The sequence below is a fragment of the Mesoplodon mirus genome (genome assembly GCF_964341445.2).
Source record: "Mesoplodon mirus genome assembly, chromosome: 20".
NCBI lineage: Eukaryota > Metazoa > Chordata > Mammalia > Artiodactyla > Ziphiidae > Mesoplodon > Mesoplodon mirus.
Window position 1 is genome coordinate 35,596,884 of NC_138996.1, and position 27,024 is coordinate 35,623,907.

General features: G+C 41.7%; 1 protein-coding gene across 2 annotated transcripts in view; it reads right to left on the minus strand.

Annotated features, from left to right (window-relative positions):
• The window catches only part of ASB5 (ankyrin repeat and SOCS box containing 5), a gene marked incomplete at its 5' end in the record, with an annotated part of 94,799 nt that overhangs the window by 35,781 nt on the left and 31,994 nt on the right, over window positions 1-27,024 (minus strand). For both annotated transcript variants that reach the window (XM_082608564.1, XM_082608565.1), the window contains one exon: window positions 14,060-14,346. In XM_082608564.1, the coding sequence (XP_082464690.1) occupies window positions 14,060-14,346 (287 nt within the window). The remainder of the gene's footprint in view (window positions 1-14,059; window positions 14,347-27,024) is intronic.

Genomic DNA, 27,024 nt, shown 5'->3' on the forward strand with positions numbered 1-27,024 from the left:
TGTCCTTTACTCTTGGGGCCTCCTTGCTCACCCTGACAGCCTAAATCTGCTGAACACCTGCTCTAGGACTGAGGGCAGTGAGAGACTTCAGACCTTCTCCCAGATGTGCAGAGGGGTTACTGTTCGCCTCCACGGGACACACAGAGCGCCCAGGATGACCCAGGGACTTTCTCTTAGCACCGAAAGTGTGCACAGTGGGGAGGATGGAACAGCGCCCCAGCATGGCTCGAGGGCAAAGCTGCCAACAGCACGCATCAAATGACCTTGGGTGATCCTCAAAGTAAAAAGGCGAAAACTTGTCTGCAAGAGTGCAGGGACTGTTCTCAAATCACTGCAGTTACACGTATTCGGTGACTCACAACAGTTGTTCTGAGCAGCTCAGGTGAGAACATTCTACGTGCTCTGGAATAAGGCAGGTGACGTCACGGGGGTGATAAATTCACAAAGCGTGGCTTGGGTTCTGAGGGCTAAAAGCTTCTCTGGTACAGAAAGGATTCACCAGCAGTTAACATAACGTGAAAGAAACGCTATGTGTTTCAGAGCAAAGAGTGGACTTCAGATACCATCAACTTCTGTGAGTTACAGATGGCTTCAAAGAGCCCTGTGAGTTCAACAGAGCTACCTCGAGTGCATCTGTAAAACGTGGGCTCTCTCTTCCAACGATGCAGCTTCCACTCCAGCAGCTTTACAATTTGAGCTTCCAGATTCAGACACACACACACACACACACACACACACACACACACACAGAGTCAATGGCTTAAAAATAAAAGGTCCCAAACCCACCGATCTTGCCCAACTCCTCCATTTTGCAGATAGAGAAGCTGAAGTTGAAGAAACAAACAAACAAACAAATTGAAGTTGAGAGAGTGTAGGGGGTGTCCTCAGAGCAACCCAGAGCGCTACCAGCAAAGGAAGACTGGAACGGAGACTGTCTGCTTCCTGCATGTGCTTTTCCAACGGGTGACATTTGCTCCTTAACCACAGGCAGACAGATCGAAACCAGTGAACATAAAATAAGGAAGGCGAAAACAGACCTAATAACCGATGGCACCTACCTACGTCATCAGACTTTTGTCAGGATTAAATGAGTTTATAATTGTACACGTTTAGAACAGCCCCTGGCGCGGAACCGAGAACTGGGGCAGTGTTTACTCTTCTCATAAGTGACACTTTTCTTGTCCTTTCCTTCTCTTTACACACTTTGTTACCCCACTGTTCTAGCTCTACCAAATGCCAGCGTGAAGTTTTAAAAAGGCCACAAACCCATACAAGGAAAGAAACTAGCAACCCGTGTTCTCCAGTCAGAGGACGACAGCTGCGGGGAGGAAAATCTGATATGCGCCACGGACAAGGGCTTAATGGCCGAACAATTTACACGTAATGCATCTCCTCCCCGCAGTTCTAGCCACAAATAGTTTTATCACCACTAACCACGTGCTCAGGGTAGGTTTAGGCGCTGGCAGCAGCTAGTTTGTTCTATCTTGACATTTGTCATGGACAGTGCAGAGGGGGCACACTGACGTGTGTTTCTGACATGTGAACATGCTTGCAGATGTAGGTCTTAGAGCAGAAAGCGTAGGAAGTCAAGAGTCCCAGGGGTACTGGCCTCAGCCCCAATTTGCCTGGCAAGGTGACGTCCCATACACTCGGGCAGAGCAGCCCAGTGTCCTGCGGGCAGTCTGGCCTCACCCAACTACGTCCCAATAGGAGGCCCACCCTGCGCTGGGGGGCTACGGAGAACCACAGAGAAGAGAGCTCCTGACACTGGAACAGACCATTCCTCCTACTGTAATCCTCTAGCTGCCTGTGTATGAGGAGCCGGTTGTGTGTATAGGCAAAAGCAAGATTTTAAAAAATTTTCCTTATTTTTATGATTCCTACCACTCTGCTAACTTAAACAGGTACTAAAGAATTTGGGGTCCAGGGACTTCCCTGGTGTTCCAGTGGTTAAGACCCCACACTCCCAATGCAGGGGTCCTGGGTTGGATCCCGGGTCAGGGAACTAGATCCCGCATGCCGCAGCTAAGAGCTCGCATGCCGCAGCTAAGAGCTCGCATGCCACAACTAAGACCCGGTGCAGCCAAAGAAAGAAAGAAAGAAAGAATCTGGGGTCCAGGAGTAACGTACAGAGTGGCTCAAAGGATGAAGGACTGAAGTCCAGAGGAATTGTCCTCAGCAGGTGTTGAGAACAAGCTTTACATCAGCCAAACCCCTTCTGTGACACCTTCTAAGATGTGACAATTTCCTGGTTTGCTGCAGAGAGAGAAAAAGAGCGATCCCCTGTCACTTATAGTTCTGATATCTGGTGTTTGGTGTGTTTTCAGTCCACGATACACACTCTGAAGTACCATGTTGAGCATTCAATTTTAAATGAACAGAGAGAAAACGTTTAATAATAGTTGAAGTTTGGCTCAGAGAGTTTAAAATATTAAGAATAAAAATGCACTCATTTACAATGAGAAATCAAAAGGTAAACTTCTAGCTTTCCTCACCACAAAGCAAGAGATCTTTGAATTAATATGAAATGAAGAAGATGCTTGAAGATATTCACAGCCGTGAACTATTCCTGTTAACAAATGTACATTGAGGGTCTGTTTTATTTGGGGAGGAGGGCTAATGCCAGGGCATAAAGTTGAAAGGAATCAGAGAAAAGGGACAGTAGGTCTGATTGAGAAGGAGTGGGGGCATTCGTTAAAGATTTAATTTCTGGGCAGTACTGACTTTCTGTCTTCATTTGTTCTCTGAGAATTAACTCTGAGAGTCCCTCTATTCACATTTATTCAGCGTGTACAGGGGCCACACCACTGGCCGAGGCAAGGTTAGAACTGGCGATGCCCCGGGGTAAGGGGTGATAAGATCCATATTCTTAAATTTGAATCCCCTCACCCTCTCCCTTCCTTTTCCCCTTCTTCCTTTCTCCCTTCCTTCCTTGGATATTTACTTAGTACCGCCATGTGCTAGGCATCTTTCCAAGATCGGAGAGTGAAATGAACCTCTGTCTTCACGAGACACACAAGCTGGTGATGATCTGACTTGGTGAGACAGTCAATGTTGAATCTGTTTGGGATACCACACAGATGGGGAAAAAGCAGCACAGAAAGTATTAAGTAATTCTGGGTCTAGGAAGGATTATTACAAAGGCTGCAACCCGCCACAGACATAGCTCTGGAAAAAGAACATTGCTTGTTTCATAGTATAAATGAAACAAACAAAATGCTGCAAATGGTCAGGATGAGCGATGTCAGAGGCAACGTCAGAAGACCAGGGCTCATGTCTCACTTTCCTCTAACTTGATCAATAACCTTGAGCAAGTCTATATATTTAAGCCTCTGCTACCATCTCTGTAAAAGAAGCATAATACCATCTAGTAGTTTGTAGAGGTCAGTGATGAGAGATGAAAAGGGATTGTGTGTGTGGAAAGACTTCGTGGATTACAATAAAAATATGACGTTATCACTAGAAAGTGTGGGGTAGGTCAAGTCAAAGCTAGAAATAGAAAGACACTTGCTGACCACCCCCTATTAAGTTCAATTGCCGAGAATTTGAGAAACTAAGGCTTCACTTTATGGTAAAGAGGATGTTTACTTTTTTCCGTTTCTCATTTTCTCCTCCTTCTACAATTATTAACCACAGAATATTTACTAGAAAAGCAACACAGATGTACCTCAATTTAAGAAAATGTGGTACATAAAAATGTATATTTACAAAATGAATTATTTCCAAAGGAACTCCTTTAAGTAACAAGTTTACATGATCATAGAAAAATTCAGTAATTTACCAAAAGCTGTTTTATACACAACATATGAAGCAAAACTGTGCACATATTCTGGTGTATATACATGTGATTGGTGTTTTAGCAAGTTGTAAACATAGCTTTAAAAGCTCCTAAGATTTGGCTATTTTGAAAAATAGCATATCTTATAGAATATTTCAATTTCTGATATTACAACACGGAGCTGGATTTCTATCATCTCAAAAAACGAATGGCCAGTATTATATCTGCAGCATCTTTCCTTAAGAGTCTACCGAGGACTACGCTAGCCTGAGCTACCTTCCGAAGATCTGGGGGAATCATCACTTACTGCTGTGATCTCAGAAATGCTACTCTCCAGTTTGTGAAGTCACCGTAAGACATTCTGATTTGAGAAAGTTCCTTGTCCATCACCATGTTCCTGCCAAGCTTTCAGTAGTAAAGCTGGTTTCTGACTTGCGCTTGAGCTTCACCCTTGGTCATGGACACTGCAGGAGGGACGCTAGCCCCAGAGACCAGCCAACGAACAGCCTTAATATTCCTGTTCCCCCAGGGTACTCTATACAGCTTAACGGTCTCATATTGAAGAAAGAAGACATAATCATTATTTGTGATTTATTATTCTCTTAGTAGAGGCTCAGTCACCTTCAGATAATCCTTGCTGTGGCCCAATAAAGAAGCAAGGGTTCCTTAAAAGTTCTTGGAGGGCTATTTTGCAAACCTGTGCCGAGGTTCCCAGATAATTTAAAATACTGATAGGCTTTGAGGTTATTCAATGATTCTATGATATAATTCTGTATCCCCTTCCCAGATATAGTCTGTTTATTTTTTTTAAGAAAAAGGGTTTTTATTCCTCTTTCTTCATAAGAAAAAAACCACTTTTTTGTAAGATATGTCCAGTGAAAAACTATGTTTTGCTTGCTTCCTGGAGAGACCAGCTGGCAGAAAAAAAGCAGAGAAACTAAAGGAAAAAAGGCCAAATCCCTGAACAGGCTGACTCGGCGCTTCACTGTTAGTGCCCTCAGTGTTGGGGTTTGTCTCCCCTTTTCAAAGAGCTGCCAGGGATTAAGAGAAAAAAATAAGAGTGAGAAGGACAGTTTGGCGGAAGAAGTTAACATCCCGGGCTTTGTGATGTTGGAGGCTAAGAAGCTTCAGCCCTTTCTCTGGTGGCCACGATAGCAGAGCAGCCGGAAGTGTGCTGTTCCATGTCACTGTCACATGCCATGACACACTCATCATAAAGCCCTTCCAGAAAAACCCAGGCTTTCTACCATATACTCATAACCAGGTACCTGACCAGTTTGCCCAGGAAAACATTTCTGTCCAAAGAATTTCTGGCAGGAGGAGTTTCTTAGACAGAGTAATATGATGGTAGAAAAAATGTCTGCAAGTCATTTAAAACCCCGTGCTGGGTTTTCCCTGGTGGCGCAGTGGTTGAGAGTCCGCCTGCCGATGCAGGGAACGCGAGTTCGTGCCCTGGTCCGGGAGGATCCCACGTGCCGCGGAGCGGCTGGGCCCGTGAGCCATGGCTGCTGAGCCTGTGCGTCCGGAGCCTGTGCTCCACAACGGGAGAGGCCACAACAGTGAGAGGCCCGCGTACCACAAAAAAAAAGAAAAAAAAAATGAAACTTTAGATCATTACAAAAATCTCAATCATTGAATCCAATTAACTTTCATAAACAAAAATCATTTAAAAAATATTTTCGTTACTTCCAATGGACCCTAAATTTGAGCTTACTTAAACAGATTTCCCTTTCTTTCACATTCCTGGAATGTCACACCAATTAGATACGCAAGCATCGTTTTAGGACTTAATATTCACTATACAAGAGATAGTCTCTCCAACGCAAACCAGTCTTATTTGATTTCTTTGAAAAATGGTAAGTAGCCCTAAAACTTCACTCCTCTACTAAATTTTACTGGATGAGCAGTTTCATCATAACTACAGGGAAAAGACAGAGAGATAAATGCTCAAATTTTCATTTAGCTCTTTTTCTTTTAGTTCTTGGAGAGTCACTATGAAGAAGCATTCATTCCTTTCCCAGACTCAACAGGTCTGTGATTTTATGTATTTGAACTCTAAAGGAACTGGCTCTGTTCCTTGTCCTAATTCCCCATCCTGGATCATGGCTCAAGAGGGAAATAAGACCCCAAGCTTTCTGAAATTCAGAAATTCCTTTGGTGCATCATTTCATTCTATAAATTACCACTTTCTCTTGATGGATGAGGGGAATCATCATTTCTCTAGTGAAGGAGGTCGAGTTTGGAAAACAGAAGTGGCTCATCAGTCTTCCAGCGGTTAATCGAAGATGTGCTGGGTTGTTCCTGAGGAATTCACTCACAGCGTCATCAGGACTTACATGCTCATTATTTAACTGCTATCACAGTGTGTTCAGAACTCTTTAGAGGAAGAGTGGCATCCTTTAGCACTTTGGCAGCAGACCACCTGCCTCGATCAACTAACAAGGAACGTTCAAGGAGCAGATTTTCAATGCACAGGCCTTAACGTTAATTGCATCATTGTCAGTTTTCGTTTAAGTCAAGCTGCACACTTGAGGACGGAGATGACCTGGTGTTTCTATTTCAGAACGTCAATGGCATTTCCATATTGAATTTCAGTTTGTTTGTACTCTGCCCATAGTTTAAGACCATAAGCCTTCTGGAAAGAGTTTATGTATTTCTGAATGCTTCTGTTTTGCTCAGTAAGTAATGGTGACATGGAAATTTTAGCTGCTCTCATGGAGAGAGATTGCCTTTGTGCCATTTGACATAGTTATGCCCATTCCTGACGGGCCCCAAATGTTTGCTGTGGTTCTAATCCCTAGGAAAGAATGTGGAACGGATATTCAGTTATGACTCATTTTACAGGGTGGTTAGGGTCAGTAAAGATGCATGTAACTCACATAATATTTTAAATAAACTGGGACAGTTTCGTTTTAAACATTATTTTCTTCTTTTCTTCAAGGAAAAATGCCTCTTGAAGTCCAACGTCCGAAGATTCATGAAAGTAGAGTTGTTCTGTTCAGGAAGGGAAAGGGGGCCCATGGGAACTTGTTCGCAAGCACCGCCCTAGTCTCTCAGTCCCTGAGGCTCTTCTAGAAAACTCCTAAATCTACTTAGCAGACAGATTTTTAAAATCCTATCCCACAGTAGCCAATGAAGAATTACAGGATTGAGAGAAGAGACCCTTCTAATATATGTCCTCTTCAACCTAAATTTCACAGAATGGACTGGTTTAATTACAGGCCACCTGGAAGTGCTAACGATTTATGAGCCTCTGTAAGTCTCTCCTTCCCTGAGCTGATATTCTTGGGGCACTTCCAGTCTCAAAAGCCAGTGGTCTGCTTTGTAGCGTTGCTGTGAGAGGGCTGGAAAGAATGAATGATTTGTTCTTTATGCAGCTGGTAAAGAAGAAATGCCAAAAGTTCTACATAGCCTGTAACCAAACACTTTCTTTTTTTAAAAAAAAAATCTATTGGAGGGTGATTTTGGAGGAATAACCCCCCTGCTTTCATTGACATGGTCCATGTGTCACTGGGGATAAACTTTCCTCTCCCCCAGGTTAGAAAATGAGCTTAATGTGCTGAGATTGAAGCTGGAATCCATGGAGCTGCCATGGAGCCACCCTGAGGATGTGCACAGCCAACTCAGTGCCCAGGAGGTATTCGACCTTCTCTGAGATGTAGTTCACGGAACACATGTAATGACATGTTGACTCATTACACCCAGGATTTTGTAAAATACTCATGGTGGCACTGATTTCCATCATTACCTAGTGACTCTTTCTTGTAGGCTGAATCCAGTAAAGGCATTAGAAAACTCATAATAGAACTCTTTACTTTGGATGTGTGATTTGAGAACACGTGTATTTATTTTTCATTTTGGCACCAACCATCTGTCTCTGTCTCCTCACCTAACATTTATCCTTTAACATTTGCCCCCATGAACCACGCCTGTTCAGTTCCACATCTAAAAGTTCTCTTTTTCTTTAGAGTCAGCTTGGTTTCATCTACACTTGTACACAACCAGATATGTTCTGCCTTTGAAGTTTTACCTTGAGCTCCACCTTCTCTCAGGAAGGGCCTGATACTCCCAACAGACCTTCTTAGAGAACATTCATTGCAGAACTTCACTGTGTTCAATTTAGCACCTTATGAATTTCTACTTGCTTGCTGTTTGCTTGTTTTATATGTGCAAGGTTTGGCTCCGCCGACCCAAGTCTCCTGTTACTCAAAAAGCAACTCATATACTATATTTGGTAACTATTTGCATGTACACCCACATATATACACATATACGTATCCGTCCATGTACACGTAGCACATAATATTGTGCCAGGAACAGAGTAGGTATCCAAGTATTTATTGAACTGAATTAAATTCAAAATTGTATCACTTATGTCAATTAATAAGAAAAGCAGCTTATTTTAATAATTTACCACCTTCTGAAAAAGATGGCAAATTGGAAAGCAGAGACCTAGTTTTCATCCTTTAACTGTCCTCATTATATAAAAATTTTAGAGTTGACTACAACAATGTCACCTATATAGAAACTTCATTTTGAAACTGTTCACCAGAATACGTGTCATTCTTCAGAAGGCTTAGTGGAGAAGCAATGAGCACACTTGTTCTTTCCTAAAAAAAACAAATTCTTAGAAATAATAATAATAGTGGATTGAGTGATGAAAATAACAGAGTAACAATGGGGAACGGCAGAGCTTTCAAGCATTATGAATAAGGACACGTGCACTATTGTGGGAGAGAATATGCATGGGCTTAGCACAGCTTTTATTTAACTGGTGAACCCCAGGCAGAGCTCTTCTCATCTGCATACTTGCTCTTCTGTGCTCCCCGAGCACCTCTTCAACTTTGTAAAATAGCACTCACCATGCTTTAAATTACTTGATTTTCTCTCTCTGTCTCTCCCACTAGACTATACACGCCTTGAGGAGAGGGACTGTGGTTTGTCTGTATATTTTATCCTTTATGCTTAGCACAGGCCTTTGACATAGAAGACACACAAGCAAAAGGTATGGGAAGAATAGCCCTAGGAAAACTGACCCGTTCTAAGCTATCATGAGCTAGGCTGAGTTCTTTAATTCCAAAACCCCATGCATTTCTCCAAATATAGAGGAAGAGGAACAATATTAATACATTAAACTATGACAAAGTCGTTTGTAAACTTGGAAAGTTTGTTCCCAGATTCCTGTTCTAATTCACAGTATTATAATGGTTCCTTCCCAAAAAAGTGCTCTGGCATTTCCAAAAACTAGCAGAACATGGGCAAAATTAAAGTCTCTTAACATTTTTTTTGGTAGCACTTTTGATTATAATGTCACGTCTGTTGTGATAGAAGAGCCGTTCCATTGATTCCAGTTATTCTTAGGTGGTGTCCTTCCACCTAAGTATAGAAAATGTGTCCCCAAACTCTCACATCTTCAAGGTATTTTTAAACCTTTATACAATGAACAGCATGAAAGAAGTCATTCTACAGGTTGGCTTGAAATTTGTCATTGCTGAGATTCTGAGAAATGTTCCCAACAGAACTAACCTCATAGACGACCAACGTGATAGCACCGACAATCATATGAAGCAAGTTGTTCCTTGGGAACAGGTCTAACGGATATGACTGCTGCACTTGCTGGCGTCTGCTGTAAAGTTAAATGCTTAAAGCTGTTTTTAAACCTGGGATGGACTTTACTGATGGAGAAAGAATATTACATCATACAAAACCCTAGCTGCTTTTCCTACCCAGGTTACACTATTCTCTGGAATGACAAGTCCTTTTGCCATTTGCTTGGTGGTGCACGTTTACCCCATATCCTACTTCCAAGTGTCAACAACAGACCCACCAAAAAACAAACAAAAGCATGCTTAATGGCAACCCTGAAATCAAATGCATGAAATCACAAGCACAAATATTCTACCAGATGATTCCACATACATTCTGTAGTCTACGTAAAGCCTCAACCCTGAAAGGAGCACCCAAAGAGGTTGAATGTCACTAGATTGTCTCTCAAGCAGCCTCACAGAGACGTTACCTCGATGAATTTTCCACCCTCTAACATTTGGCCCATGGCCTTGCAGGCTTGGAAACCTGATCTGTCAGCAAAGCTGGAGCAAAATCACATCTGAGAGGTGGACTTACAACTCAGAGAGCACCGAGCACTAAAGAGTGATGTCAAGATGCAAACATAGTAATTTACAGCAAGAACCATAAATGTCAGATGGGCTAAAACACTCCTGGGGCAAGCCAGCACATTCTCTTTCTGCGGACAGACGCGATGGAGAGCCAAGTCATAACCAGAATGTTGCCTGGTGATAAAAAAGTGGAACAAAGGGAATAAACAGTAAATAAATCAACGGCAAGGCTGGAATTCAGATTCTAGTTCTATGACTTCCTGATTCACACTGACATTTCACACTAGAGATAGGTGACCCACCAGACTCACCAAGCAGCTGAAGGCCCAGCTCTCTGGGGCATCATAGGCTGGGAACTGCAGGCTCGCCTGGGTGGGTAATTAATCTTTCTGAATGACAGGCTTTTCCTTTGTTATAACGAATTCCGGGAGACCCTAAGGTAACATTTACTCTCTCTGCCAATGCTATTTAAGGTATCATCAGATTCACTCTTTTTCCTTTTCTTCTTTTTATTTATTTTTTGTTGTCATCCTTTCTTTTCTATCCACACCACCACCACCAAACAAGTCCAGGTCCTCATCTCTTTATGAGGGGCAGGGGCCTAACTGGTCTACCTACTTCAAACCTGTCCCACTGCTCAACTCCAAAGATCATTACTATATAAATCAACCTTGAATTAGCGTTTTGTACGTGTCTCTTCCCATTTTCCTACCTTCACTCATACCAAACACGCTCAGTGACTCCTACTGCCTTCAAAGTTGAGTTTGAATTGCTTGGCCTGCTGTTCAAATTCTTTCATATCTGTGCCCAATTTATTATCATTTTTCTACTGCATGAAACTTCGACTCCAGTCCAATCTACTGTCTCTTAATATCCTATGTGCACTCCAAGTCCTGCCTCTGCTCTGTTCCTGGGTTCCTGGGGTCAACTCAAGATCTTCCTCCTCCATAAAAATGTCTCTGAAGGTCCAAATCTGAAACTGACCTTTCCAGTCTTTAGGCTCATTTGGTATTTAATGTATCTGGAAAGTAAGTATTATATGTAGATATACCATCTCCTCAACTAGAATAACCTACTTACAGTTGGGAACAATACATTTTGCCTTTTTTATACCCTGTTTCTTCAATGCCTCCATACCAGGGGTGCTCAGTAAACAGGTACTTAGAACTGACCTTGTCCACAAGTAGGTAAAACTACTGAACTCTCCTCAGAGCCTAAGATAGAACTTGAAAAGTATGACCCTTAGCAGAGGAGGGGAGCTGTCTCTCCAAGTGTCCGTGGGTTATGAGTGGCACATGGCTTCTTCCAAGCCCTTGGAGTGATATCAGGAGATCAGTGCTCTCCCCTGCATCTTCCCCTGCTCTCCGTACTGTCTGATGTCACAGCTGGAGACACTGTTCCACTCCTTAGTCTCACTCAGTCTCAAAGTAAAGTGTTAGCTTTAAAAACAGACTAGACCTCTGATATGTGGGCACTACCACCAGGACACTTAACAGCAAGAAACATACAGGGAGAGAGTTACACAGAAAATCCTAACGAGTCCCTTCAATACGATGGCAGAGTTAATAAAGGGATGAAAAGGCAGATTTCTAAGGTTTATAGGCATAGCAAAGGGATCAAGAAGGAAACAATCGTAAGCGATTTTAGTTACCATGTTGCTTTTCAGTATTCTTGTTGTGTAATCATACCTTGGTCTCAAGCCTGAGTGGAAAGTGCATTGAGAAAGCTCATCCCATATTTGTCTAATACAATGAGCTGATCTGCAACCGTATCTGGGAAGACAGAGTTTCTTTTATTTCATACAGAAGCACTACAGCTCATGGGGAGGACATCCAGAATGTTGTCAACAGGGTCTTCCATGATTATGAAAGACATGAAAATACGCACATCATCTCATATTTCATGGATTTTGGCAACTCCACATCAGAAATGTTGGGGAATGATCTGGCTAATCTTGAAAGTAGGAATGAGAAACCTAATTCAGAATGGAATGAAGGTGATAATCTCTGCTAGGAAGGAGGAAATTGCTAGATTAAACAAAGATAATTAAGCCTGATTAATCATAAAACATAAACAAAATAAAAATAAGTTTAGTAGTAGTAAATAAAAGAAAAAGCTATGTTAAAATAGAGAAAGTAATAATTTCCTAGGCAAGGAAGAATTAATTCTTAGAGGTAGACCAAGAAAGAGCTTGCAAGGTTCCTGACTGTCCTCCTAATATTAAAATAAAATTGGAGACTAATTATGCTTACACTGAATAAAAATTATAATAGTATATTGTATTGTTTAGTATATAGATTAATGCAAGCTATAGCAAGGGAGAATTCTGTTAAACAGATACAAAATTAAAAATAACAGAAAACAAACATTTGAAAACTCTATGTTCCCCATTTTTATTCCCAGGAAAAGTATTTTCTATTAGTGAGTGTGGATTTCTTTCTCTCCTTTTTGGGATATAATCCTAGAGTTCTAATATATCTTAACACAGACTCATAAAAGTAGGCGGGAACATGGAAGCCATTTCACATATTCCCATGACCTCCCAGCATGAGCACACTGAGATCAGGCTAAAGAGGGGACAAGTATTTCTTTATATTTGTAAGTAAGTACAAAAGGAGATTCCAGAGCTTCCTCTAAAACCCTTGTCAATCCACCAGAAATGGTGGAGTTTTAGCCAATACTTCAGTTTTTATGCACGGCAATTCTCATAATACGTAGACGAGATTTGAGTATAAGGTAATGAGCTATGGGCTGCCCGTGACAGTAAACTTTCTCACGTTAGGATCGCATAGCCTATTTAGTCTTCTATCTAAAAATACGGGTTTAAAAAATAAAATTAAAATACGGATTTTGTTTTAAAATCTAGTCTCCTATGTTTGCTGGTTTTTAAACAAAATATTCCATTTACCGACATGGTGTATGCCACATTTAAATAGTTATACCTGGTCTGAAGCAGGGCTGGTGGGTGAAGGATTAAATATTGTCTATTTCCCTAGATCCCACCTTCCTTGTGAGAGTTTCATCCTGGCATTTAAATTCCTCACTTGGCATAAGAACAATCTTCCTCAGGAAAAATGTACTCCCTATCTACCTCATACACCAAAAAAGATTTTCTACCTTTATTCAACTTTCCATGTATCTACAGAGTCGCCTAGATTTTAAAATAAGTTATTCCACACATTGAAAAATGTAGAAAAACAGATTTTAAGAAGGCAAGCTTTCTACTCTAAGCATTCTTTAAAAAAAATACACTCTCTAATTATGTGATAGTGTATTTTGATTCTGAAAATTAAAGTTACTTTAGAGGTATGTAGGGCTGTAAAATGTGCATGCTTGCCTGATGATTTTCAAACCAGAAATTAATCAAAAGGCTATAAGAAATTAAAATGTCACCTTGAAGCCCATCCTAAGAATTTCTTTTATTATACAGAATTTCAGTGCAATAGAATGGAAATGGTTTTATAGCCTTTCAAGTTGAGGGTCAAAATGATCATTTCTCATTTAGTCTCACACTTCAGTTTCTTGTAGGAAGCATGATGGATGTACTTGGTTGCATACATGTTAACATTTGTTAATTCATGTTCTTATCCTCATATGATCAATTTTTTACAAATTGAGCAAAAGCAACAACAATTCCATCAGGAAAACATATGCCATAAATCTTAATGTTCACCACATTGTGCTTTACTTTATAATGAAGCGGTTAACCTTGGTCAAATAAAAATTGTGAGAAACCAATAAAACTTTCAAATCTTCTCTTATAACAATTCTTTTTCCATATAACTAAAGACTTGATTTAAAAAATCATAAAATCTCAGGTATATTAAAGGACAGTTGAAGTGCAATCAGTAACTGAAGCCTGTGAATGCATGGCTTGGCACACGAAATGTTAAAAGTTAGAAAATATTTATTAATAGGAAAATACTGATATATATTTAAAACTATGCTTCCATGAGGCTATTCTGCAATGATGCCTTGATTTCATTAACCCAGAAAAAGTAATTTTCTTTTTTATGAGGCCATGAAGGGAGTTAAATATTTTCGCAATGACAAGTTGGCAAAATATTCGCTTTGAAGCAGTCCCTAAGGGAAACATGGGATGTTTTCTTGGATCGCGCGTGCAAGATAAATCAGCGCGAAACACGAGCGCAGGTCATGAACATACCTTGTCCTGGGGTTACTCCGTAAAATTCAGCCGCTATCCGGGCCGCCTCCTTGCGGTTGCCTTTCACTATGTAGAAGTGACTGAGGATGGCGAGGCTGATTTTCACAAAGAGCTTGAAACAGAACAGTGAGAGGATGGTGAAGTAGACGTTAGACAGCTGCTGAGCAAAGGGCCGGCTTTCTTCGACCACCGACATCGCTGCACCAGCCCGGCTGCTGCCGCCCTCGCTCAGATCCAAGTCCCGACTGTGCCTGGCTCCGGTCTGGGATGCTCCTGGACAGCTGGTCCTGAGGAAGGAAAACAGCAGCTGGTAACGATGCCTCCAGCTCAAAATATTTATACCGTCCATAAAAGTGCTTCGCACACTCCTATTGGTCTGACGGTATTGCGCGGGGGGCAATGGCAACACGTGCCGCTTCCCGACACTCCTGACTTTCCGTGCTGGCTGCAAAATGACACCCCGCCTCCCTGCTTTGAACTACAAAATCCAGGTACTGAAATGTAAATACAGATTGTTTCCCTTCAGTGTCAGCAGCGCTTTGAAGACTTTGCGTAAGGGGTTCCTGGTGTTAACGTAAGTGCTATTCCTAATATCAAGGAAAAATTAAGCCCATCAGTTCAAACCTTGAAAATGGTCGTATTTGTAGGCCAGGAGCTAAATTACCAAATAGTCCATGGCTTGATGATTTAATGATCACTCATCAACTTCGCCAAATTGTGGCTTCCACCGTTGTCAGGAAAAAAAAAATGTGTAAGTGGATAGACTGGAAAGTCACAGGCTCATAACCTTAGAGTGTTTATTCATCCACTGAACACTTTTTTAAGCACCTACTATATGTTAGGTATTTTGCTGGATGCTGGCAGACCAATCTCTGCCACAAGGATCTCAGAGTCTAGAGGAGGAAACAGCCATAAAATAAATACAAGTGAGGACAGGGTAGCACAAAGAGGAAGGGTCTAATCCTGGTAGCAAAGAGTCCAGAGAGGCTTCCTGGAGGACATATAATATCCAGAGAATTTCAAGTAAACGTAAGTATTCCATCTTGACTTTCCCAAACCAAGCAAAACAATATATCTTTTAGCCCCATAATCTTTGTTAAACCCGACCTGATGTAGTTTAGAAATGAAGTGCAACTATTTATAAGGGCGTCCTTAGGCAAGCTATCTGTTTAGAAGAGAAATCAAGTAAGTTATTTAAGAACAATAATGTAGAGTGACAGTATTTTGACATTTAAGCCAACAAGAATACGCCAAGATACAAAATGACATATTATAGAGGGAGCTTGTTTATATATTTATATGATCAGGCTTGGGGCCTGTTAATTGTTGTACTGCTTCCCGATTCTTCCGAAAAGTTCCGGAATCACAAATAATAACAAAAACGTAAGAAAACAGAAGTGGCTTTTCTGGGAATAAAGGAGCATATCAGTGATTGGTCATAGTGGTCAGTGTTGCGTGCTTTTCATGCCATGTATCTTGCACTGATTTATATGAAACATCCCTAAGACAAAGGAGGTATTGCTGTAAAGTAAATGTGTCAGAGAAAGCAGGCTTCTTCTTTCCCCAGTGACTGCGTGGTTCCCAGAAAAATAAATTAGATAAAATATTAGAAAGCAGTCACTGCCCTCTTTCTGGAAATGCCCCTTGGTCTTGTTCTCACAGGCAGAGAACTAGACTAAGCGGCTCTTCACTGGCCCCAGTGTGCCATTTCACATGTGCTTTGGGAATCAATGAAAAGGCACTGCAGAGTATAGAAGACGAAGTAACTAAAGGTGAGATTGTGTTAGTTAAGTGACTGGAGGAGATGACCCTCCAGCTGGTCTTTCCCCTGGCGTGGCGATGCATGAGTACGCACCAGGGAGGCGTGCCCCGTGGACAGCTGGACCATCACGATACTCTGAGTCACTGTACCCACATCCAGTTCAGTGCTTCAGAATCAGAAATAAAACCCACCTAAGTCATGCCTCAGTGTCGTCTAAGGGTTCACTCCTTCCTCTCTGCCAGTAAGTGCTATTATAAATAGTTGTCTCCACATCAGCTCATCAGGGCACTGGACTCTTTTGGGTTGAGGAACACTTTTATGTCAATCAGGCTGCTATCATTGGAGCGGTAAGTTTAACTCCTTATACTTTTACTAGTAGAAAAATACTGCTCTCCAATATTTAGGATTTTCTGTCAAGATGTCATGCTTTATTTTAATGAGTTCCTTGATTTCCCGCCTCTATTTCTTTCATTAGCATAAACTCTCCCTTGGCAACTTTTACCATCTCTACTTCTAGTATCACTAAATAAAAATTAAGGCTAAATAAAATAACTCATAGTAAGGAACTCATCAAATATAAACTAGATGCTGGGGCTTCCCTGGTGGCGCAGTGGTTGAGAGTCTGCCTGCCGATGCAGGAGACACGGGTTCGTGCCCCGGTCTGGGAAGATCCCACATGCTGCGGAGCGGCTGGGCCCGTGAGCCATGGCCGCTGAGCCCGCGCGTCCGGAGCCTGTGCTCCGCAACGGGAGAGGCCATGGCAGTGAGAGGTCCGCGTACCGCAAAAATAAAAAACTAGATGCTGTATTTTTCACATTATAGACCCTTCCAAGCAACATCATAAGTTATTTTATTAATATTTAAAAGACACATGAAAAATACTGTGCACCTATTTTCCTGGCATTTGTGTTTTCTTAAAAAATAAAATATTGATTAGTAATTTAAGGGATTTATTGAGATAAATACTTTTATCATTTACCGTGTTGAGAGGATGTGGTAGAGTGATTTGGTGATTAGCCAGTATATCCCAACTGATCTTGGTAGTTTTGATCAATCAATCAATCAAACCAAAGTTGAGCTCAACAGCTTTGTTACTAGAATGGGCGATGTGAGAGGAGATAAAAACACAGGCAGAAATCATTTTTTAATATAAATTTATTTATTTATTTTTGGCTGCATTGGGTCTTTGTTGCTGCGCGCGGGCTTTCTCTAGTTGCAGCGAGCAGGGGCTACTCTTCGTTGCGGTGCGCAGGCTTCTCATTACGGTGGCTTCTCTTGTTGCAGAGCATGGGCTGTAGGCGCGCCGGCTTCAGTAGTTGCAGTGCGTGGGCTCAGCAGTTGTGGCTCGTGGGCTCTAGAGCTCAGGCCCAGTAGTTGCGGTGCACGGGCTTCGTTGCTCCGTGGCATGTGGGATCTTCCCTGACCAGGGCTCAACTGGTGTCCCCTACACTGGCAGGTGGATTCTCAACCACTGTGCCACCAGGGAAGCCCAGAAATCATTTATTGAGAGTTGACTATAAGCCACGTTTTACATAAATCTTCTCATTTACTACCTTATTCTATCCTGGAGGGGTGAGTATTATTGTCATTTACATTTTAAAGATGAAGAAAGTGTAATTCAGGGAGTTAGTGACCTATAAGAGTATTTGAACACAGTTATGACTCTAAAATACGTGCTCAAGTTACTGCCCATATTTTCTATTTTTAAGCACCGTCTGAACGAGCAAGTGCGATTTGAACATACAGAGTGAGACAGTCACAGAGACTTACACACACAGTGGAGAGGTCGGTCTAAGACTGCATCTAATCAGGTGCCTAAATTAGCACCTAAATGAGTGGGGCAGCTATCCATGCTCTGATGATTACATGAGGTGGAATCTTGTGTGTGCTTGACACCTGGGAACCAAGGAAAGCGGAATGTTTGGTGACTGGGCTAATACTTCTCGGTTATTCAAGGTTAAGAGTCGGTGAGCAGCTCCCATTAAAACAGCAGAGAGGAAGCCGATAGAAGGGCCAAAGAATAGGGCTGTCGAGAGTGAGTTCATTGAAAACAACGCTGAGTGTTCAAAAGAGGGTCGAATAACTGAGGAAAAACAAAAAGAATGAGGATCAAGGAAAGGACAGGAGGCGTTCGCTGGGGACCTTCAACTCAGTATCTCAGTAGGATAATGGAGTGGGAATTAGGATTTCGGTGATCAGGGGTGATCCTCGGAGCAACGTCCAAAGAAAAAGGGCCCCTGGGGTTCCTCCTTTTGTCACCTTTCTGGGTATTGTCTCTGCTCCTCCGCACAGTACAGCTGTCAGAGGACAGTTCCTCTGTAAGGCGCCCCCTGCGTCCCCTAATCTTGCCCCTTTCAAGGTTCTTGCTCAGCTTCCTTTAGCATCCCAGGTACTATGTGAATTGGCATTGTGTGTGTGTGTGTGTGTGTGTGTGCGCGCGCGCGCGCGCGCGCTTGCGCGCTTCAAAGACTTAATTTCATGTCATTCAGATGCTGAATATCATAATGACTTTCAAATGTGGCCAGATTAGCCTTCAAATTCTCATAGAAGAGAGAATTTCATTTCCAGAGATTATGGTGCTAAATTGTTTTGACTTATCTGCAGTTTTGACCCAAGCTGTTATACTAAAAATGTCAAGGAGACATAATAAAAATTGCCTGTTTCTAGTGCTTTCCAGTTGATAGATCTTAGCATAAAGTTTTTTTTTTAAAGATTTTTATGTAGAGGAAATAGAGTGACCCCACTGAAATAACCATTTCCTTTAAAAAAAAGTGTGATCCCATATTCTCTGGTAGAAATCTAAAGGCTCTAATTGACTTTTTATAAAATTACAGGGATACATTTCAAAGAGCAAAGTTGCTAATGTTCAGTACAATGGCAGTCATCTTCCCAGCTCCGGAACAGGGAGTTTGAGGAGGATTTGTGCACAGTGAATACAAACTGAGAAAAGTCATTTGCTCATAAATCTGAAGTTCACTGGTGGCTGGGCTGATAAAATGAAAGAGAAAAAATTATACAAGTTGCTATTGGTGGGATAATAGCTCACTGCTGTGCTTAAGACACCATTCAAAACATAGCTCTCGTTTTTTAATTTTATGAAATCTCATGAGGAAAAAAATAAAGGTCTTGGATGGTTAAAATACACGGGAGCTTTACATGTTTGTATACGTAGGAATTTGAAGAAAAACAGAAATGTTTACACTTGAAGTTGAAATCCTTAAAGGGAATTAATAACTGAATTTAGCCTTATCTCCATTCTGTAGGTTCTGTAGATTCTGTTTAATTAGTTTATCTACACTTACCCAAAAGCTGTAATCATGGAAATAGATACTTCACAAAGCACATGGTCAAAACTCCTGGCATGGACTTAGGCACTGTGATATAATGCCTCTGTCCTAAAAAAATAATGTACTCACAGCAGAACTATAGATACTGATGCCTCGGGTTCCTATTAGATATCTCTAATTATTGATGAAGGACAAATGCTCATAAAGATTATAATCATCATATTAATTATTTATGTTGTTAGTTGAGGAAAGTTGGGATGAGAGGTGTTCTATTCTGTTTGACTGTACTTTTGGGGGCTAAATTCTTGCTTCTGGCCTCTAGTCATACTTCCAGTATAATGGAACAAAAGGGTAATTCCTGCTAGCATTAGAAGAATCCATAGGAAGAATAAAATACTATCCACAAAGTTGTGATTTACTTAGATTTCATCCAGGCTCTCTGGGGAAAAATCGCAGGCTTTCTCCAAAACTCAGAACAGCCTCTATCCTAAAAATTGAGTCACGTTAAATCGACCTATGTGGTCAGCGCTGAGTAGAGGTTCCTTTAGGTTAGAAAGATTCTAGTCATATATGGGGTCCAGAAAAACTTGGCTGAGAGCTGGCAGCTCTACATATTGGAGGGTTTAAAAAATATATTCTAATTTTAAATTAATATATACTTATTAACACCTACTACATGCCAAGCACTCACTTTTCTAGATATTTCATCTGTTATAATGGAGTTTTCTGTTTGTTTGTTTTTTGCAAACCCATCTTTTGTTTAGAGGATCATATCTCACCCAACCTCAGTCCATGTTCCTGACCTCCTGGCTCCAGAAAAGGGCAGTTGACCAAATTAGGCCAACGAAGATATTTCTGGAACTGCTGTTAGAGTTCTGGCAAAGATGCTTTTATTCAGCAGGGAAAGTTAAGACAGCAAGATCTAACCCTAAAGATGCTAGGAGTTCTCCTTGGCAGTAAGGGAACAGCCTGCCTAGGAAGGAAGCCAATGGGAAGGAAAGCATATAGTCAGGATCTGGGGAGGTAGTGTCATGGCACCTTCATCCGAATACCTGGATCTAGCTGCACCTGAAGCAGCAGATCTGATGGTAATACAGATTTGACAGTAAAATGAAATAATACATTCCTTTTAGTTGTTAATTAAACCCATGTGGATTGGGATTTCTCTCACATTTACAGGAAAAGTCCTGATGTATTTATATTTTCTTGAGTCCTTATAAGGAAAATACACCATAGGCATCATTCATCCCTTCTGTACAAGGGGAGGAAGCAGAGACTTAATGACCAAGCAATCTGCTGAGATTCCACCTCTTCAAGTGGAAGTGCTGGGACTCATGCCTGAGCTTCTGTCACTGCAGCTCTTCTCATATTATCATTCACAGGTTACAGCTGAAACATTCGTATTGTCTAGGGTACTCACTGTCTTCCCACTCTATCTCGGCCTGAGTTACAGTGTACGTTTGTGCCACATTTGGGTTATAAATAGTATTTAACTGAATACTCAAGTATATCGTTGGGCTGAAGCTGATAGGCCCCGCCCAAATCGTTGGTGATTAAGAATTTGTTGTAACCTTCTCATTTTAACAAACCACCTATTTTCAAGACGATTTAAAGGGAAGACTTTCACTATGGCATCATTTTGAAGATCCAAAGCGTGAGGCCGTCTGAGCAGTGAAATGATGTTACAATGATCTTTCAAGTACAGCGTGGAGATCTCATTTTTTTTTTTTTTTTTTTTTTTTTTTTTTTTGCGGTACGCGGGCCTCTCACTGTTGTGGCCTCTCCCATTGCGGAGCACAGGCTCCGGATGCGCAGGCTCAGTGGCCATGGCCCAAGGCCCCAGGCGCTCCGCGGCATGTGGGATCTTCCCAGACCGGGGCACGAACCCGTGTCCCCTGCATCGGCAGGCGGACTCTCAACCACTGCGCCACCAGGGAAGCCCTCATCTGCCTTTTTATAGGTATACTTTTACAATTAATAGTTATCATTTCTTCAAAGAGGTAAAACATGTCAACTGCCCTGGGATGTTGCCAACTGGCTAAGAAAACTGGGATCTACAAGTGCCCCTGTCTAGGATGCTAAGATTTCAGTGTCTTTGACAGCACGTGTACTGCCTGTGTGCTCTCCTTTTAAATCTATTTTTTTAATCTCCAATTATAAGCCTCATTATGAAAGAATCTACCTCACATGTTGTCAGGTTTAAATGCAGTAATGCATAGCATTCATGGTGCATGATAGGAGCTCAGCAACTATTAGTTTTATTATAATGATTCCTATTATTTTGTTATTTAAATAATTTAAATTAGAATCCATTGCATAATAAACACTACAATTTTGCTGTGTGTTTGTCTAATTAAATGTCCAAATTCCAACAGTACTTTACTCTCTGCCAACTACAGACATGTACTCACATAAAAGAAATCTATTGAACTCCCTCTGGTGTTAGAAAATAGGCCCATTTCTGGAACTGGGATTCATAACCAACGTTCCATATAAAATAAATGATTATATTTAATTTTTTATTGAAGTATAGTTGATTTACAGTGTTGTGTTACTTTCTGGTGTACAGCAAAGCGATTCAGAGATATATATACTCTTTTTTCATATCCTTTTCCATTATGGTTCATCACAGGATATTGAATATAGTTCCCTGTGCTGTACAATAGGACCTTGTTCCTTATCCATTCTATAGATACTAGTTTGCATCTGCTAACCCCAAACTCCCCATCCATCCCTCCCCCACGCCCCCTCCCCCTTGGCAAACACAAGTCTGTTCTCTATATCTGTCAGTCTGTTTTTGTTGCACACATAAGTTCATCTGTGTCATATTTTAGATTCCACGTATAAGTGATATCATATGGTACTTGTCTTTCTCTTTGTGACTTACTTTGCTTAGTATGATAGCCTCTAGGTCCATACATGTAGCTGTAAATGGCATTATTTCCTTCTTTTTTATGGCTGAGTAATATTCCTTTGTATGTGTATATATATACGTCTTCTTAAATGATATATTTTGCTTCAAGATATGAAGGATAGCTATAACTTCCTAAGAAGTTTGTTCATCACAAATATTTTAGAATATTTTATTCCTTTTCCCAGGCCCAGGACAAAGATGCTCAACAGTCTTGGATACAGGGAAGAGAGCAGACACTCCAGGTCTTAGAAATAAACCTGATCTCACATTAGAATCCATGGTTGCTTAGTTTAAGAAACTAAGGTTCTGGGGCTTCCCTGGTGGTACAGTGGTTAAGAATCCGCCTGCCAATGCAGGGGACACGGGTTCGAGCCTTGGTCCGGGAAGATCCACAAGCTGCGGAGCAACTACGCCCATGTGCCACAACTACTGAGCCTGTGCTCTAGAGCCTGTGTGCCACAACTGCTGAAGCCCGCGCACCGCAACTACTGAAGCCCGTGTGCCCAGAGCCCGTGCTCCCCAGCAGGAGAGGCCACCGCAGTGAGAAGCCTGTGCTCCGCGACGAACAGTAGCCCCCGCTCTCCACAACTGGAGGGGGCCCGTGCGCAGCAACAGACCCAACGCAGCCAAAGATAAATAAATAAATAAAAAGAAAGAAAGAAAGAAACCAAGGTTCTGGAACTGCAAAATCTTATCTGAAGATGTGATCAGTGCAACGGTAACACGACAATGGTAACGGCGCAATATATTTTGTTATGTAGTACAGCAACCCTAAACCAGCCCATGAATTAAAGTTGTACAAGTAGGGGAAGGCAGGCACTGGAAGCTGTATGGCTGTCGGAAAGCCTGGGCATTTACCCTGAGGAGCATCTGTCAGCCAGCACCACACATGTCCCAGGATAAACTGGGTAAGGCAGCACAAAGTGCTAGGGTGAGGTCTTTCAGAGACCCAGCTCGAGCTGTGAACTCTGTGAACCTGGGCACGTTCCTTAAACGTCTGGCCTGTTTTCTTACCTATGGAACAGGCTGATAGTGCTATCACAGACTTGTAAGAGTGTATGAGAATCTGGCCTGAATTTTGTTCAATTTCCTTTTAAATAAAGGCAACCCCTGAATTTGAGAGCCCCCGATTTTATCACTGATTCTAAAATCATAACCAAGCTCACCCTCCAGTAATAAATTGCAGTTTCTGACCACTAAGTAACCACAACCTACGCCTCTGCTGAGCAGGTCAAGATAGGGCTCCCGGTTCACCACATCCTGCTGGGGCAGGTCCTGTGAGCCAGGAGACGACACACAGCAGGCAGACAAGGTCCTTTTGCTCTCACACTGTTAAATCAACATCAGCTGCCTCAGCCTGGACGCGGAACAAATAAAATATCCAGTTTTTTACAGGAGATTTTCTTGAGATTATGCAACTTTTTGTGCTCTTTTATCTGATGGCCCAGAATGTAAAAGGGGCAAAAAGTCAAGAGAAGCCTTCGTTTGACCACCAACCTCAACGCTGGTTCAGTGTTTTATACTCTGGCCTGTCTTTCTCACTTGATGCAGGAAACACTCTCAACCCTCAGTTTTTCCTTACAGTTACGTTGTGGCTTGAATTTTTCAAGGTAACTGCCCCCGAGCTTGGCCTGGTCCAGCTTTTTTGGGGAGCTCCCCAAACTGGCCTTAGTCTGTAATATCACCAAAGGTAGGAGTGGGCTTTTTAAATATTTTGCAGAAACAAACAAAGATGAATATGTATGACACTGAGGTCCACGAAACCAAGCTAAGATCACTCCTGTGGATGGGTGGGGAAGGCAGACTCCACGAGACAACTGAGGGTCCTGGCAAGACTGTGGTGCCCGTCACCCCTTCACATATTTGTCATCACGGGGATTTGGCAACTCGTATGTCGAGAAAGCGAAAGATCAGTGTCTGAGTAAGTGAGGAGCTAATTGGGGTCAAATAGGTTTTTAAAGTGTATCTTTCCTCTCTCCCTGAGTTGGGATAAGTCCCTTCCGTTTCACAATCTGGCTATTCAAACAAGCGCATTTAATATTGACCCACTTTCTCTTGTACGATGGTTTATTATAAAGAATATCTGCAGCATATTTAACGGGCCTAGTTACTCTCGGGTTATCTGAGGGTAGGTTGTAGGTATTCCCTGATCATACATGAACACTTCCGGAGAGGCAGCAACGCCTCTGGGGCCGTTGAATCCTGACCCTCTGACTTGCCATTTCTGGGACCGCCGGTAAGTCAGTTAAGCTTTCTGTGCCTCTGGTTTTTCATTCATAGAATGTGAATAGTAATAATAACTACATCAACTGGTTGTCAGGACTATTAAATAAGTTACTATTTAAAAGTATTTGGAACAATGTCTAACACATACTAAGTGCTTTACAAGAATCTGTTGAATAAATAAATTTTGAACTAACAAAAAATATGGGACTTCCCTGGTGGCGCAGTGGTTGGGAATCTGCCTGCCAATGCAGGGGACACGGGTTCGAGCCCTGGTCTGGGAAGACCCCACATGCCGCGGAGCAACTAAGCCCGTGAGCCACAACTACTCAGCCTGCACGGCTGGAGCCTGTGCTCCACAACAAGAGAGGCTGCGACAGTGAGAGGCCTGCGCACCGCGATGCAGAGTGGCCCCCGCTCGCCGCAACTGGAGAAAGCCCTCGCACAGAAACGAAGACCCAACACAGCCAAAAATAAAAATAAATAAATAAATAAATTGAAAATAAAAAATATGGCAACTGAAACAAACTGATGAAGATGCGGTTGGAAGACGTAGCTTGGTGTGTAACTTGGTGTAAGAATCCCAGTAACAGAGATGCCCTAAATATAAATATGAATGCCCTTTCATTTTCCATGAGAAAAGATGAATCCTGAAAAAATGTTCCTAATGGGTATATTCATATGAATCAAAACTGGAAATAGTCCAAACGTCCATCAATAGGAAATGGATAACCAAACTGTGGTATATTTATAAAACATAATACAGTTGAACAATAAACCGATTAAGCTACTGATGTGTGCAAAACATTGAAGAGTCTCAAAAACTTATGTTGAGCAAAAGAGTACATATTATATGATTTCTTTTATATGAAGTTCAAGATCAACACTATAAATATATGGTGATATGGATTAAAAGAATGATTCCTGGGGTTGGAGTTGAGGATTGACTGGAAAGGGGAATGAAGTATCTTTCCAGGAAGACGGGAGTATTCTCTCTCTTTATTTGGGTGCTGGTAACATGGAATATATATTTTAAAAAAATCTTGTCAAGTGTATATTTCAGATCTGTGCATTTTACTCTAAGTGAATTACATGCAATAAAATAAAAACTGACAAAATAAATAAATGCTGGCTTCTGGTAATGGCAGGCTAGTTAATTCAGAACAGACCTCCCAGTGGAGACAACAAACATTTCTGGATGAAATATTAAGACCCTGTTCCTAGTAATATCAACAAACTATGAAGAAAGTGAGAAGTAATGGAACCAAGAATTTAGGACAAGAGGAAAATCCAGAGAGGGGAGCAAGGGATTTGGGGCCACATTTGCCCTAGGAACAGGAGGAGATGGCAGAGAGGTTAACCAATCCTCCTCACAGCCTCTTGAGGACAGGACAAATAAAAGTTGAAGTACAAGGGCTGCCCAAATCGAGGACCATGGCACAGGGCTCACACTGAGAGCTGATATCCAAAAGCCGTAAAATATAGAAGTAAGAATGAACCAGAAGTAAGCCCGCTGCTTTCAATGACTACAATCTACACTGTCTAGAAAATTTCTATCCTGGAGATTGGATTAAGGTGACTCCAGATGGCTAGTGCTCATAGGCACCTGTCAGAAAGAAACAACAGCAAGCATGCTCTCTGGAAGAAGACAATATCACAGGCCTTAAATTATTTCTATACATCTTTTTAAAAACATATCTAGCACTCATTGAAAAATAAGGAAACACACAAAAAGGTGTATCAATGTGAATCAGAACCAGCACAAAGAACAAGGGAAAGAGACCCATGAATATTCGGGATAGTGAAGCTTCCAGAAATCTAACATGTATCAAGTATTTTACTAAGCTTATAGAGACAGATGCCAAACTAACATCTCAGCAGGAATGGGGTCTTTAAAAAGGACATCGCAGATTTGAAAGCAAAAAATTAAAAAAAACCAGATATCTTCGAACTGTAAAACTCGCTATCGGCAATGGACGGGTACACCAGCAGGTCAGTTTTAACTAAAAGAAAGTCAGTGCATCTGAAGGTGAGTCAGAAGAAACCAGCCAAGATGAAAGAGACAGAAGAAAGAACAAGAGGGAGAGAAGATGCAAGTAGAAAATCTAACGTATGTTTAATCAAGGTCTTGGGAAAAGAGAATGGTCCAAAGCAAAATTTGGAAAGATAATGGCTGAGAATTTTCCAACACAAATGGAAGGTATCAGTCCACAAATTCAAAAACCTAATGACTCCCAAGCAGGCTAATTAAAAAAAAAAAAATCCCCCGTCAAGAATGTGAAGTGTCTGAGATTTTACCCTACTTAAAATGTAATAAGTACCTGCCATAGATTCGTGGCTGCTGACAGAACACACCAGCCTCCTGGGTCAAAGGCTATTTCAAGTCAAAGGACTCCATTATTCAAGGTACAGAAAGGAGCAAGAGGATAGTGTTTGCATCAATTCCTCCAGCCTCTCACGTCCCTCAGGGTCCCAGGTATATCCTGCACATGTGGTTGGTGTCACAGCTGAGGAACTCCAAGCTTTAGGAACCCAGATCTTTCTTAATGGGCAGTAAGCTTGCCTCAACTTTGCCCTGGAGGGAGACCATTATCTTTATTATACTGTGTACTACACAAACCTGCCCTCTGCTCCAGAGAAGGACGCTGATCTCTATCTCCCAAAGAATCTTATACAAACATCCTGGAAAAGATGGTCTAGGAAAATGGCAGCAAGTGCCTCTGTTTACAGAAGAGCACAGACACAGAGACCCATGGAGAATTGTGTGCCAGCCAATTTT